The sequence below is a fragment of the Oncorhynchus mykiss genome, chromosome 18 (genome assembly GCF_013265735.2).
Source record: "Oncorhynchus mykiss isolate Arlee chromosome 18, USDA_OmykA_1.1, whole genome shotgun sequence".
In the NCBI taxonomy this organism is placed as follows: domain Eukaryota; kingdom Metazoa; phylum Chordata; class Actinopteri; order Salmoniformes; family Salmonidae; genus Oncorhynchus; species Oncorhynchus mykiss.
The window spans coordinates 20,458,090-20,471,737 of NC_048582.1; the positions used below are offsets into that span (position 1 = coordinate 20,458,090).

General features: G+C 41.1%; 2 protein-coding genes across 5 annotated transcripts in view; both read right to left on the bottom strand.

The window, feature by feature from the left end:
* The window catches only part of LOC110495790 (beta-1,3-galactosyltransferase 1), a 111,306-nt gene extending 106,602 nt beyond the window's left edge, over positions 1-4,704 (bottom strand). Inside the window, exon 1 of the mRNA XM_021571219.2 lies at positions 4,602-4,704. The gene's annotated coding sequence lies outside the window, so the exon portion shown is untranslated. The remainder of the gene's footprint in view (positions 1-4,601) is intronic.
* Positions 4,705-10,092: 5,388 nt separating this feature from the next.
* LOC110495793 (xin actin-binding repeat-containing protein 2) overlaps positions 10,093-13,648 on the bottom strand; it is a 55,694-nt gene continuing 52,138 nt past the window's right edge. For all 4 annotated transcript variants that reach the window (XM_021571223.2, XM_021571222.2, XM_021571224.2 and 1 more), the window contains 2 exons: positions 10,464-10,597; positions 10,093-10,362 (listed from right to left, as the gene is read on the bottom strand). In XM_021571223.2, the coding sequence (XP_021426898.2) occupies positions 10,503-10,597 (95 nt within the window). In that variant the 3' untranslated portion in view covers positions 10,093-10,362; positions 10,464-10,502. The remainder of the gene's footprint in view (positions 10,363-10,463; positions 10,598-13,648) is intronic.

Consider the following 13,648-nt stretch of genomic DNA (forward strand, 5'->3'; position numbering starts at 1 on the left):
TTTGTGGGTTTGGTTCCCACGGGGGACCAGTACGGAAATATATGCCCTCACTACTCTGGATAAGAGCGCCTGCTAAATGTCGAATGTGTCTAGCCAGCATATTTTATGAAAGTGTCAAATTAAATAAAACACAAAAATGGTAACACTGTCACTGTGGTTGACTGATTGTGTGCTGCTGTCACATTTGGGCCTTGGAAAGCACAAGCAGGACGGGAGCCATGTGTGACTGTCATAGCTAAAGGGATTATCTAGTGATCCAATAAACTCTGGACGGCAATGACAAAGATGATCACGGCCGAGCATTGAGTGAGACGGATGAAATGTACAGTTGCATTTGTTAGTGACTCTGTATAGAGGAGGACAGCGCAGGTCAAATCACATCAGCATGAAAACGTTGGAGACGCTTGGAGAATGAAAATCCCTACAGGAAATGTGAGGAATTGTATTATAGCTGTACTGTGGTTCATATTAAGACTAGACTACATGGTATAACAAACACAAATGACATTACCAGCAGAAACACATAGAGTACTATGGCAAAACAAGTGAACCATTGCTTTAGGCAGAATATAGTCCCACATAAACGTTGTCACAAAAATAATATATAGCCAACAGACTACAGGTACAGTCTTAGAAAAAAAGGTGCTATCTAGAACCTAAAAGGGCCCTCCAGAACCTAAAAGGGCTTTCCAGCTGTACTCATAGGAGAACACTTTGAAGAACCCTTTGGTTACCTTGATAACATGCAGTGACACAGATTGTCCTTAATTGCTTTGATAAGAAAAACAACAAACGCTGAAGTGCACATGACCTGGGAACAGTGTAAAATGATATTTTGCAATACACATTTCTATTGCTCTCTTATCGATGCCGTCCACCACCCTTTTAGGTTCCAGGTAGAACTCTTTTGTGTTCCAACCCTATTGGGAAAGGGTTCTACATGGAACCCAATAGGGTTCAACCTGGAAGCAAAAAGGGTTCTACTTGGAAGCAAAAAAGGGATCTCCTATGGGGACAGCCAAATAATCCTTGTGGAACCCTTTTTTCTAAGAATAGTCAAATAAATGACACTCTAAGTCATATTCATTCAAATGTAAGGGGTAAACTGTGTTTATGGTAAACAGCCGAGGACACTGAACAGGGAGAGTTTATGCTCCTGCTCCGGCCCATTACTAAACCAACCTGCCATATTGGGGCGGCAGGGTAGCCTAGGGTATTCTAGTGGTTAGATCGTTGGACTAGTAACCGGAAGGTTTCAAGTTCAAACCCCCAAGCTGACAAGGTACAAATCTGTCGTTCTGCCCCTGAACAGGCAGTTAACCCACTGTTCCTAGGCTGTCATTGAAAATAAGAATTTGTTCTTAACTGACTTGCCTAGTTAAATAAAGGTAAATAGATATAGCAGGCTTTTAAAAGGCCTTTATCTAAAACAACCCCAAATACTGACCCAATATGCACACATCCACAAGGTGTTAATAAAATGGCAACTGTTTCAAGCTGCTTCTGTTTGGACAAAACAACATTGGCATTTGACAAGCTCAGGCCGGCTAGACTTGAAAGAGAGAAATATTCCCGAGGGGGAAAAAAAAAAAGTTTACCGTAATAACATGCAACAACACAGATTTTCCTTTTAAATTGCTTTGATAAGAAAAACAACAAACGCTGAAGTGCACATGACCTGGGAACAGTGTAAAAGGATATTTTGTGATCCACATTTCTTTTGTTCTCTTATCGATGCCATCCACCACTGTCACATAGTGTTGATCTCCTGAATGAACTATTAACCTTGTAGATTCTTATAAATAACATTCCACCACAGCACACACATGTAATTAAGAATATGTAGCTGTTGGCTATTATATTATCCCTGTGGGTAGAAGAGCATTCAATATTCCATTCCATTAGAACTGTGGCGGTACACTGTTGCATTGTTCTGAAGTGTATATTTCAAAGGATCCATTTCTCAAGTCAAATACATCCTAGATGTAGACCTACATGTTCCCTACACGAATGGAACAACGCACACAATGAATCTTAAGCAAGTAGCAAGTGGGGAGAAGGACCATAAACACGCAATCAAATGCCCTTCAAAGAGTTAAGACACAGGGTACGGTGGAGCTTCTCCTCACCAGTGTCAATGGGACATGGCTTACGGTAAAAGATAAGTAGCTATTTATAGATAAGAGGGGTTGTGATATGACCTGGGACGGTACACGTTCAATATTGCAATACATTTGATGTGAGTCAGTGCTTCTAAAAAAAATGCACAGGATGTTTCCTGAGGCAAATCGTTGCTTCCCAGTCGACCACCGCTGTTATAACGTAAGGGAATCTGCATCCAAGGCTATTACGGGGTTACTATTACACTTGACCGATGCACGGCCTGCTGACAGCACACGGCTACTTACTGTATTGACTTACCACTGATCTATATCTAAGGTAATTCAAACGTGAACATAGACGCTGTAGGGTACAGCCAGGTGAAATATGGCGATTTCCCTTTGATCATAGCCCATGATCGCTATTGAAGGAACCGTAATCTTTCAATGCAGTAGAGAAGAATAGGCAATTATGATAAGTATGATATTATTGAGATCAGTCAATATGACAGTGTTAAGATGGATCAAACCAATTCAGCATCTCAATCCCGTGTACATATAAAGGCACCTCCTCTCTCTCTTCTCTTCCACAACCTTCATTGTTCTCCTCATTTAAAGCTTCCATCTGTCTAAGATACCTATTTTGATATGTCATTGTTTAATTGAGATTCAACTGCTGCCTTTCTTGTCAAATTAGATAAATGGGGCACTGAGGATGTTTGAAATTAAATGGGACATTTTTTTTCACCCGTAAAATATCAGTTACTGGTAGGATGCCAGAACGCAGGCTTAAATGAGGGAATTTTGGCAGGACCGGGGGAATTAACAACCAGGCACTGTAAAGTCGAGAGAGAGAGAGAGGCTGCGCTTACACAATATGGACTATGCATCCTGCTACAGCATTTCTCTCTGAAAAGCAAGTGTGAAAAGTATTGATGTAGCAACTTCAAACAGCAGTGTAATTCCAAAAAAGGATCAGTCGCACAGTGAAAAAGCCTTTGAGATCTATGGCGTTTCGCCCCACAAAGGCTCTGTTAGAATACGTCTCTGTCAATAGATTTCCCGAGGTTTAGACACACTGTTCACAGAATGACAAGACGCTGCAGCTTAAATGGTCACTATGCCCTATTTGCTACAATCAACAGTTCTAAAAACGGAGGCGGTTCAGTCTTGCTCCGATTTACTTTGTCATGCTTGTGTATACTACACCTAAATGGTAAACAGTGGTGATACTCTAGTCCTGCACAGTAAACAGATCAACGACCTACTTTTGGCTATGTAACATTTGTTGTCCACATGCAGTTATTGGCTTTGTATGTGCAAGGTCATTGTGGTAGAACAAGTGCGTTGAACCTAGCTACTGCAAACAGATGCCTCTAGATCAACACTGCTTGTCCTCTCCTTCCCTCTGATATAATTAAATATCTATTTTTCAAGTATAGCTATTACATTTTGTCGAAACATTGATGTTATCACCAAAACGTAAAATGAAAATCAATAAGTAAAAAGTGAATATACTTTGCCGATGCAAAGTTGATAGGCAGGGTAGCCTAGTGGTTAGAGCGTTGGACTAGTAACCGGAAGGTTGCAAGTTTAAACCCTCGAGCTGACAAGGTACAAATCTGTCGTTCTGCCCCTGAACAGGCAGTTAAACCCACTGTTCCTAGGCCGTCATTGAAAATAAGAATTTGTTCTTAACTGACTTGCCTGGTTAAATAAAGGTACAATTAAAAATTAAAACATATTAAGAAACCATTCATAATTCATGTGTTTATGCTTTGAATATGATGAATCCTTGCCTCCCAGGGCTTATAGGTTCTCACTTGATGAGGGAGATTCTGAGTAAAATATACTGTTAGCGTAGCCTATGTGTGGTACTTAAAACAGTAGTTGTATTGTAATGTATGTCCCTATGCTGAACGCCCTGTAGTATGTGGATGACATACAGTAAGTGCTAGTGGACTTGTTCTTGAGGCATGTGCTCAGTATGATAGCCTCTATCAACAAACAATATGATATGAAGTTCAAAATGAGATAAACATGTAGGCTAGCCTTGCGCAATTCACTTCAAGCAGGAGCAATAAAATGGTTTCAACTCATAGCTATTTGGTTCGCTTTGAATCAAAGCCGTAGGTTACATCAAATCTGCCGACAATCCTGGACCACAAAACATCGCAGCATCACTGCTAATGTGAGACGCACTCTTAAATACAGAACATTCCTTTGGAGTCCCGGACGGTCCATCAGAGGGCAAAGCCAATAGGACAACAGCAAACAACAGACGATGCATTTCTAAACACAAAGAAGCAGCGACCGAATGGTTTGCACTGTCACTACAAAACGATTATAATCTAACCACAAAGTAGTCGCATGCACGAAATAAAAAGGCTGAATGACGACGAAAGCTTGTACCAAGTGTTCAGTAAGCTGTTGCGGGCTGTCGCCACTGAATAAACACAAATAGCAGCAATAGGATTCAGTTTACAAAGCATTTGTACCTACCAGTCTCGTTGTCTACATCCCACCAAGACAAGTGGTGCTGAAACTGTCCGTCCTGCGCTGGGCTCCGCATCTGATCTCACAGCGAGAAAGCAGTGGGGGAGACATGATAGTGACTGTATGCGGTACTGCAGCTGACAAGAGAGCTGTCCAATCAGGATCATTTGCGAAATGAATAGTAGCCAATCAATCCGTCTGGACGTGAGGATTCCACTTTCTTTAGCAAGGTTGACTGACATTGCTGCTAAACCCATTTGCAATGCATGACCGATGGTTTCAAGGAATTGCACTGCAAAAGCTGAGAAGTTTGAGGTAGGCTAATGTATATTTTTTGTAGAGTTTGCATGGATATGATGCTCCTCATAACAGACAATTGGAATTAGACAGTTTTAGGCTAAATTAACTAATGACTCGATTTCACAGTGTGGCCATTTTGCTTTGCTAAATATAAGTCTTCCAAAATTGGGATAGAAAAAAACTGCTAGTAATGGTGACAGAGCCATGCAGTGCCTTCGGAAAAGTATTCACACCCCTTAACTTTTTTCCACATTTTGTTGTGTTACAGCCTGAATTTAAAATGGATACCCCATAATGTCAAAGTGGAATTGTTTGTAGAAATGTTTTGAAATTAATAAAAAAAAATGTAAAGCTGAAATGTTAGTCAAGTATTCAATAGCTTTGTTATGAAAAGCCTTTCAGAATTTAAAATGTGCTTAACAAATTGCATAATAGGTTGGATGGACTCATTCCGTGTTCAATAGTAGTGGGTAACATGATTTATGAATGACTAACTCATCTCTGTACCCCCACACATACAATTATATTGAAGGTCCCTCAATCAAGTAGTGAATTTCAAGCACAGATTCAAACACAAAGTGCAGGGAGGTTTTTAAATGCTTCGCAAAGAAGGGCACAGATTTGGTAGAGGTGTATACAGACGCTGAATATCCCTTTCTGTATGATGACGTTATCAATCAGGCTTTGGGTGGTGTATCAAGTAGAGGTCGACCGATTATGATTTTTCAACGCCAATACCGATACCGATTAATGGAGGACCAAAAAGAGCCGATACCGATTAATTGGCTGATTTTTATATATATTTGTAATAATGACAATTACAACAATGCTGAATTAACACTTTTATGTGAACTTAACATAATATATAAATTAAATACATTTAGTCTCAAATAAATAATAAAACATGTTCAATTTGGTTTAAATAATGCAAAAACACAGTGTTGGAGAAGAAAGTAAAAGTGCAATATGTGCCATGTAAAAAAGCTAACGTTTAAGTTCCTTGCTCAGAACATGAGAACATATGAAAGCTGAGTCTTCAATGTTCCCAGTTAATAAGTTTTAGGTTGTAGTTATTATAGGAATTATAGGACTATTTTTCTCTATACCATTTGTATTTCATAGACCTTTGACTATTGGATGTTCTAATAGGCACTATAGTATCGCCAGCCTAATCTCGGGAGCTGATAGGCTTGAAGTCATAAACAGCGCTGTGCTTCAAGCATTGCGAAGAGCTGCTGGCAAATGCAGGAAAGTGCTGTTTGAATGAGTGCTTACGAGCCTACTGCTGCCTTCCACCGCTCAGTCAGACTGCTCTATCAAATATCAAATCATAGACGTAATTATAATATAATAAACACACAGAATTTCAAGCCTTAGGTCATTAATATGGTAAAATCCGGAAACTATAATTTCGAAAACAAAACGTTTATTCTTTCAGTGAAATATGGAACTGTTCTGTATTTTATCAAACGGGTGGCATCTCTAAGTCTAAATATTGCTGTTACATTGCACATCTTCAATGTAATGTCATAATTATGTAAAATTCAGGCAAATTAATTACGGTCTTTGTTAGGAAGAAATGGTTTTCACAAAGTTTGCAACAAGCCAGGCGGCCCAAACTGCTGCATATACCCTGATTCTGCTTGCACAGAACATAAGTGACACAATTTCCCTAGTTAATATTGCCTGCTAACATGAATTTCTTTTAACTAAATATGCAGGTAAAAAATATATACTTGTGTATTGATTTTAAGAAAGGCATTGATGTTTATGGTTAGGTACATTGGTGCAACTACAGTGCTTTTTTTGCGAATGCGCTTGTTAAATCATCACCCGTTTGGCGAAGTAGGCTGTGATTCGATGATAAATTAACAGGCACCGCATTGATTATATGCAACAAGCTAGATAAACTAGTACTATCATCAACCATGTGTAGTTAACTAGTGATTATGTTAAGATTCATTGTTTAAAAAAAAATAAGTTTAATGTTAGCTAGCAACTTACCATGGCTCCTTGCTGCACTCGCATAACAGGTGGTCAGCCTGCCACGCAGTCTCCTCGTGGAGTGCAATGTAATCGGCCATAATCGCCGTCCAAAAATGCTGATTACCGATTGTTATGAAAACTTGAAAATGGCCCTAATGAATCGGCCATGCCGATTAATCGGTCGACCTCTAGTATCAAGTCATTACACCCAGTCATTACAAAGATACAGGCGTCCTTCCTAACTCAGTTGCCAGAGAGGAAGTAAACTGCTCAGGGATTTCACCACGAGACCAATGGTGATTTTAAAACAGTGACAGAGTTTAATGGTTGTGATGTGAGAACTGAGGATGGATCAACAACATTGTATTTACTCCACAATACTAACCTAAATGACAGAGTGAAAAGAAGGAAACCTGTATAGAATAAAATATTCCAAAACATGCATCCTGTTTGCAACAAGGCACATAAGTAATGTGGCAAAGAAATGTTTTTGTCCTGAATACAAAGTGCTATGTTTGGGGCAAATCCAACACAACACATCACTGAGTACCACTCTTCATGTTTTCAAGCATGCTAGCATGCTGGTGGCTGCATCATGTAATGGGTATGCTTGTCATATGCAAGGACTAAATAGCTTTTTAGGATAAAAAGAATAAGCTCAGGCAAAATCTTAGAGAAAAAACTGGTTCAATCTGCTTTCCAACAGACACTGGGAGACAAATTCACCTTTCAGCAGGACAATAACCTAAAAACCCAGGTCCAAATCTACACTGGAGTTGCTTACCAAGATGTCATTGAATGTTCCTGAATGGCCAAGTTACAGTTTTGACTTAAATCGTCTTGAAAATCTATGACGAGACTTGAAAATGGCTGGTCTAGCAATGATCAGCAATCAACTTGATAGAGCTTGAAGAATTATAAAAGAATAATGGGAAAATATTGTACAATCCAGGTGTACAAAGCTCTTAGAGACTTAACCCAAAATACTCACAGTTGTAATCGCTGCCAAAGGTGATTCTAACATTTATTGACTCAGGGGTATGAATACTTCTGTAAATGAGATATTTCTGTATTTCATGTTCAATAAATTAGCAAAAATGTCTAAAAAACATGTTTTCACTTTGTCATTATGGGGTAGTGCGTGTAGATGAGTGAGAAAATATATATATATATTGAATTCAGGCTGTAATACAACAAAATGTGGAATAAATCAAGGGGTATGAATTCTTTCTGAAGGCACTGTACATTTTAAAATCTGTATTCCTCCTACAACCCTCTGGCTCCCTCAATGGAAATAAATATGGCTCTAACTTAAGAGATCACAGCTGGCCAACCATACAGACTGTAGACCAAACTACACCTCTACACACAATGTTTACCTTAGTATCTCTTCCCCCACTGATTAAAATGTAATGTACCAGAAACATGTCTTTATTAATAACTACATTACTAATGTAGAAACAATAGAATAGGAAAAGTAAATCATCTTTAATCAGACTCGGAAGATTAAACCTCACAGGCATTCTTTCCAACAAACCAAGCAAATCGAAAACCCTTATACTGTAGCAAGAAAGTATAATGAATGTCTTGAAAAATATGAATCTGTTCTGTTTTGATGGTTTTAAAATATCAGAAGCAATGTATACAGAAAAACATGGAAGAGAAAATCCCTTTATAATCTTTTTTTAACTGCACACCAGGTGCTTTTAAACAGCAAGATCAAATCTATATATTGTAATAAAGAGCATCGATATCATTGCTAAAACACAGTACAAAATAGTTATAGGGAAGTTGTGATATTAGCTTGATTCTTCTCTCCACGGACAGAAATGAAATTAGGGATTGTATGAGGACAGAATTGACTAATTAAGTGATAGAATCATGGATTAAATGTTATCAGATTTAGGAGTTGTCACTGTCGTCCTCGTCATAATATCTGTTCCTCTTGATTTGTTCCTCCACTGACAGCGAGTCATAATCATCTTTCCACAGCATGTTGCTTATCCCCTGTGCACAGACATCCTTCATAGCAAAGCTGTCAAGCGGTTCATCCCCGTTCCGCCCGTCTTTGGGTTTATCTGTGTTTCCTCTTGACTCCATTCCAAAATCCAAAAGGTCGTCCAGAGATGACACCAAGGGCCTCTCACTGACAGACTCACTGAAGAGGTCAGACTTGAAATCAGACAGGAGGATGGAACTGTTATCCAGACCAGCAAAAATGTCCTCCAGGAAGCTAGAGGTGCTCATCTTTGGTTCTCCTTCAAAAGAAAATGTACTTTGAGTCGCCTCTGTGAAGACATGTTTACCTAGACTGTCGTCTGTGGCCTCCATACATTTGGCACCCATTGGCACAAAATTGTCCTCCCTCTGCGCCATGTCTAGAACGTCGGTTGGCATCCATTTTAGTTCTTCATCCCCGAATATGCCCTCCTTCAAATCGCTTTCGACAGCAGCTGGTTCTGTGGACTGAAGTATTACATCTCTTTCTTCCGTTTTGTAGTCATCAAGCATTTTGAACATTGGTTCATGGTCAAATAATAATTGTCCGTTATTGTTGTTGTTGGAGTTCGCATTTACTGCTGGCTCACCTGATGCCTCACCATCTATCATTGTGACCTTGACCTTATCCTCCTCACTGCCATTTACTATCTCCATTTTCTCCTTCTCCTCTTCATAAGAGTTCTCTGCCTCAGCCTCCCCGCTATGCCCATTTACTCTCACATCCTCTACCTTCTCTCCACTTTCCTTTTCATCTTTCTCTGTCACATTCCCACTTTCCACAGCTCCTTCCTCGTTCACCTCACGTGTCACTTCCACATCGGGTTCCACTTTCCCAGCTACCTCTATGCCACCGTCTCTTGGGGGTTCATGGGTGGGAGTACTCTCTGGTACCTCTACTAGGTCTACAGGAGTTGTCAAAGCCTTCTTCTCTGCTGGAGTTTCTACAGTTACAACGGCACATTCCCATGCAGTTTCTTGAGGACAATTTTGTGTTTTTATAGCAGGGCTGTTGTTTAATGAAGGTTCATTGATCTGGTTTTTATGGGCATCGGTGTCAGTCTGTGGAGAGCTATCCTGGGGGGGCCATGAGGGTTTAACCAGCTTCACCTCGTCCTCTACCATGAACACTTTCTTGGGAGAATCATTTTGAGGGGGCCATACAACCGCAATCTTACTTGTGGGCTTTTTGTTTTCATCCTGTGATTTGCTCACTTCCTTTTCCTGTGGAGGTGGTACCTCTATCTTCGTCGAACTGACACTGCTCCTAGCTGTGGAATTTCTGGAATCTAGTTTTTCAGGGGACGGGGATTTTAGCTTAGTCTTTTCATTTTCAATGGAATACTCTTGATTTTTAGCACTCCAAAGGTCTTTGTGAGGCTTCTGTCCGAATCCTTCGTCATAATTTCCTTTTGACTTGAACAGTTGTTTGAAGTGGGGCTTGCAGTACATTCGTCCATGGAGAGAGGCGTAGTTGCCAAGGCTGCGAAAGACAAAATGTTGTTGCTACAGTATTCAGACAACATTTGAAATAAGATAGTTGTTATTATTTGTACGGGTTATAAGTCGAGGTTTGTGGTTTACCTTAGTTTGCCACTGCAGTGCTCACAGCGGAAGCAGCTTTTATGGAAATTGTGTTTGTCTGCGACCAGACACTCCATCGGATACACCCTCTTCCGACACACCGTGCACAGTTCGGACTCTGGAACTCGAATCTTCTGCAAGAGAAAGATAGTGTTAGGTCATTCTTTTATTTACCTGTTCAGTAAAAACAAAAGTGACAACAAAGCAAAATTAGTTAACACTAACATATCAACACTATTAGTTAATAATGAGTTATTATCAGTAAACCTACTGGACTGTGAATAATGTATGAAATAAATGAAAAAAGGGTTCTCACTTTAAACAAACTACAAATTGTGAAGGCTTTATGTAGCATATACAGTGAGAGAAAAGAGTATTTGATCCCATGCTGATTTTGTTTGTTTGCACACTGACAAAGAAATGATCAGTCCATTAAAATTATAGACCGATCATTTCTTTGTCAGTGGGCAAACATACAAAATCAGCAGGGGATCAAATACTGATTTCCCTCACTGTGTACAGTAACATCTTGCTAAGCACTACACAGACGCTTCACAAATCTGTGTAGTTCATTCCATAATCTATAAAGGGTTTAGAAAAGGTGACATACAGTAGTCTACCATTTAAAAAAAATTTAACGAGGCAAATCAGTTAGGAAAAAAGTATGATTTTACAATGACGGCCTACCCCGGCTAAACCCTCCCCTAACCCGGGTCTGTAGTGACGCCTCGAGCACTGAGATGCAGTGCCTTAGACCACTGCGCCACTCGGGAGCATCTCCCTATGTACTGTATAGTAGGCTGCATTGCCAAATGTGACTTAACCAAGACAGACATAACACACACCGACATACAGATGTTACAGAGGTAAGCTAAGCAGGCCTCATAAAGATGACGTTTGTGCTGATGTTAATCAAAATCAAATCAAATCAAATTGTATTAGTCACATGGGTCGAATACAACAGGTACAGTGCCTTGCGAAAGTATTCGGCCCCCTTGAACTTTGCGACCTTTTGCCACATTTCAGGCTTCAAACATAAAGATATAAAACTGTATTTTTTTGTGAAGAATCAACAACAAGTGGGACACAATCATGAAGTGGAACAACATTTATTGGATATTTCAAACTTTTTTAACAAATCTAAAACTGAAAAATTGGGCGTGCAAAATTATTCAGCCCCCTTAAGTTAATACTTTGTAGCGCCACCTTTTGCTGCGATTACAGCTGTAAGTCGCTTGGGGTATGTCTCTATCAGTTTTGCACATCGAGAGACTGACATTTTTCCCATTCCTCCTTGCAAAACAGCTGTTGAGGTAGTATGTACATGTAGGTAGAGTTATTAAAGTGACTAATCATAGATGACAACAGAGAGTAGCAGTGGTGTAAAGAGGGGGAGGGGGGGGGGCAATGCAAATAGTCTGTGTAGCCATTTGACTAGATGTTCAGGAGTCTTATGGCTTTGGGGGTAGAAGTTGTTTAGAAGCCTCTTGGACCTAGACTTGGCCCTCCGGTACCGCTTGCCGTGCGGCAGCATAGAGAACAGTCTATGACTAGGGAGGCTGGAGTCTTTTACAATTTTTGGGGCCTTTCTCTGACACCACCTGGTATCGAGGTCTTGGATTGCAGGAAACTTGGACCCAGTGATGTACTGGGCGGTTCGCACTACCCTGTAGTGCCTTGTGGTCGGAGGCCGAGCAGTTGCCATACCAGGCAGTGATGCAACCAGTCAGGATGCTCTCGATGGTGCAGCTGTAGAAGCTTTTGAGGATCTGAGGACCCATGCCAAATCTTTTCAGTCTCCTGAGGGGGAATAGGTTTTGTCATGCCCTCTTCACGACTGTCTTGGTGTGCTTGGACCATGTTAGTTTGTTGGTGATGTGGACACCAAGGAACTTGAAGCTCTCAACCTGCTCCCACTGCAGCCCCATCTATGAGAATTGGGGTGTGCTCTGTCCTCTTTTTAGTCCACAATCATCTCCTTTGTCTTGATCACGTTGAGGGACAGTTTGTGGTCCTCGCACAACACGGCCAGGTCTCTGACCTCCTACCTATAGGCTGTCTCGTCGTTGTCGGTGATCAGGCCTACCACTGTTGTGTCATCAGCAAATTTAATGATGGTTTTAGAGTCGTGCCTGGCTGTGCAGTTATGAGTGAACAGGAAGTACAGCAGTGGACTGACCATGCACCCTTGAGAGGCCCCTGTGTTGAGGATCAGCGTGGTGGATGTGTTGTTACCTACCCTTGCCACCTGGGGGCGGCCCGTCAGGAGGTCCAGGATCCAGTTGCAGAAGGAGGTGTTGAGTCCCCGGGTCCTTAGCTTATTGATGAGCTTTGAGGGCACTATGGGGTGGAACGCTGAGCTGTAGTCAATGTATAACGTTCTCACATAGGCGTTCTCACATTGCAATAGAGATTGCATCATCTGGATCTTTTGGGGCGGTATGCAAATTGGAGTGGGTCTAGGGTTTCTGGGATGATAGTGTTGATGTGAGCCATGACCAGCCTTTCAAAGAACTTCATTGCTACAGACGTGAGTGCTGTGGGTCGGTAGTCATTTTGGCAGGTTACCTTAGTGTTCTTGGGCACAGGCACTATTGTGGTCTGCTTGAAACATGTATTACAGACACAGACTCGGACAGGGAGAGGTTGACACTTGCCAGTTGGTCAGCGCATGCTCGAATACACGTTCTGGTAATCCGTCTGGCCTTGCGGCCTTTTGAATGTTGACCTTTTTAAAGGTCTTACTCAAATCGGCTGCGGAGAGCGTGATTACACAGTCTTCAGGAACAGCTGGTGCTCTCATGCATGTGTCAGTGTTATTTGCCTCGAAGCGAGCATAGAAGTAGTTTAGCTCGTCTGGTAGGCTTGTGTCACTGGCAAGCTCTCGGCTGTGCTTCCCTTTGTAGTCTGTAATGGTTTGCAAGCCCTGCCACATCTAACGAGTGTCAGAGCCGGTGTAGTACGAATCAATCTTAGTCCTGTATTAACGCTTTGCCTGTTTGATGGTTCGTCAGAGGACATAGCTGGATTACTTATAAGCTTCCAGGTTAGAGTCCCGCTTCTTGAAAGCAGCAGGCCTAGCATTTAGCTCAGTGCGTATGCTGCCTGTAATCCATGGCTTCTGTTTGGGGTATGTACGTACGGTCACTGTGGGGACGACGTCATCGATGCACTAATTGATGAAG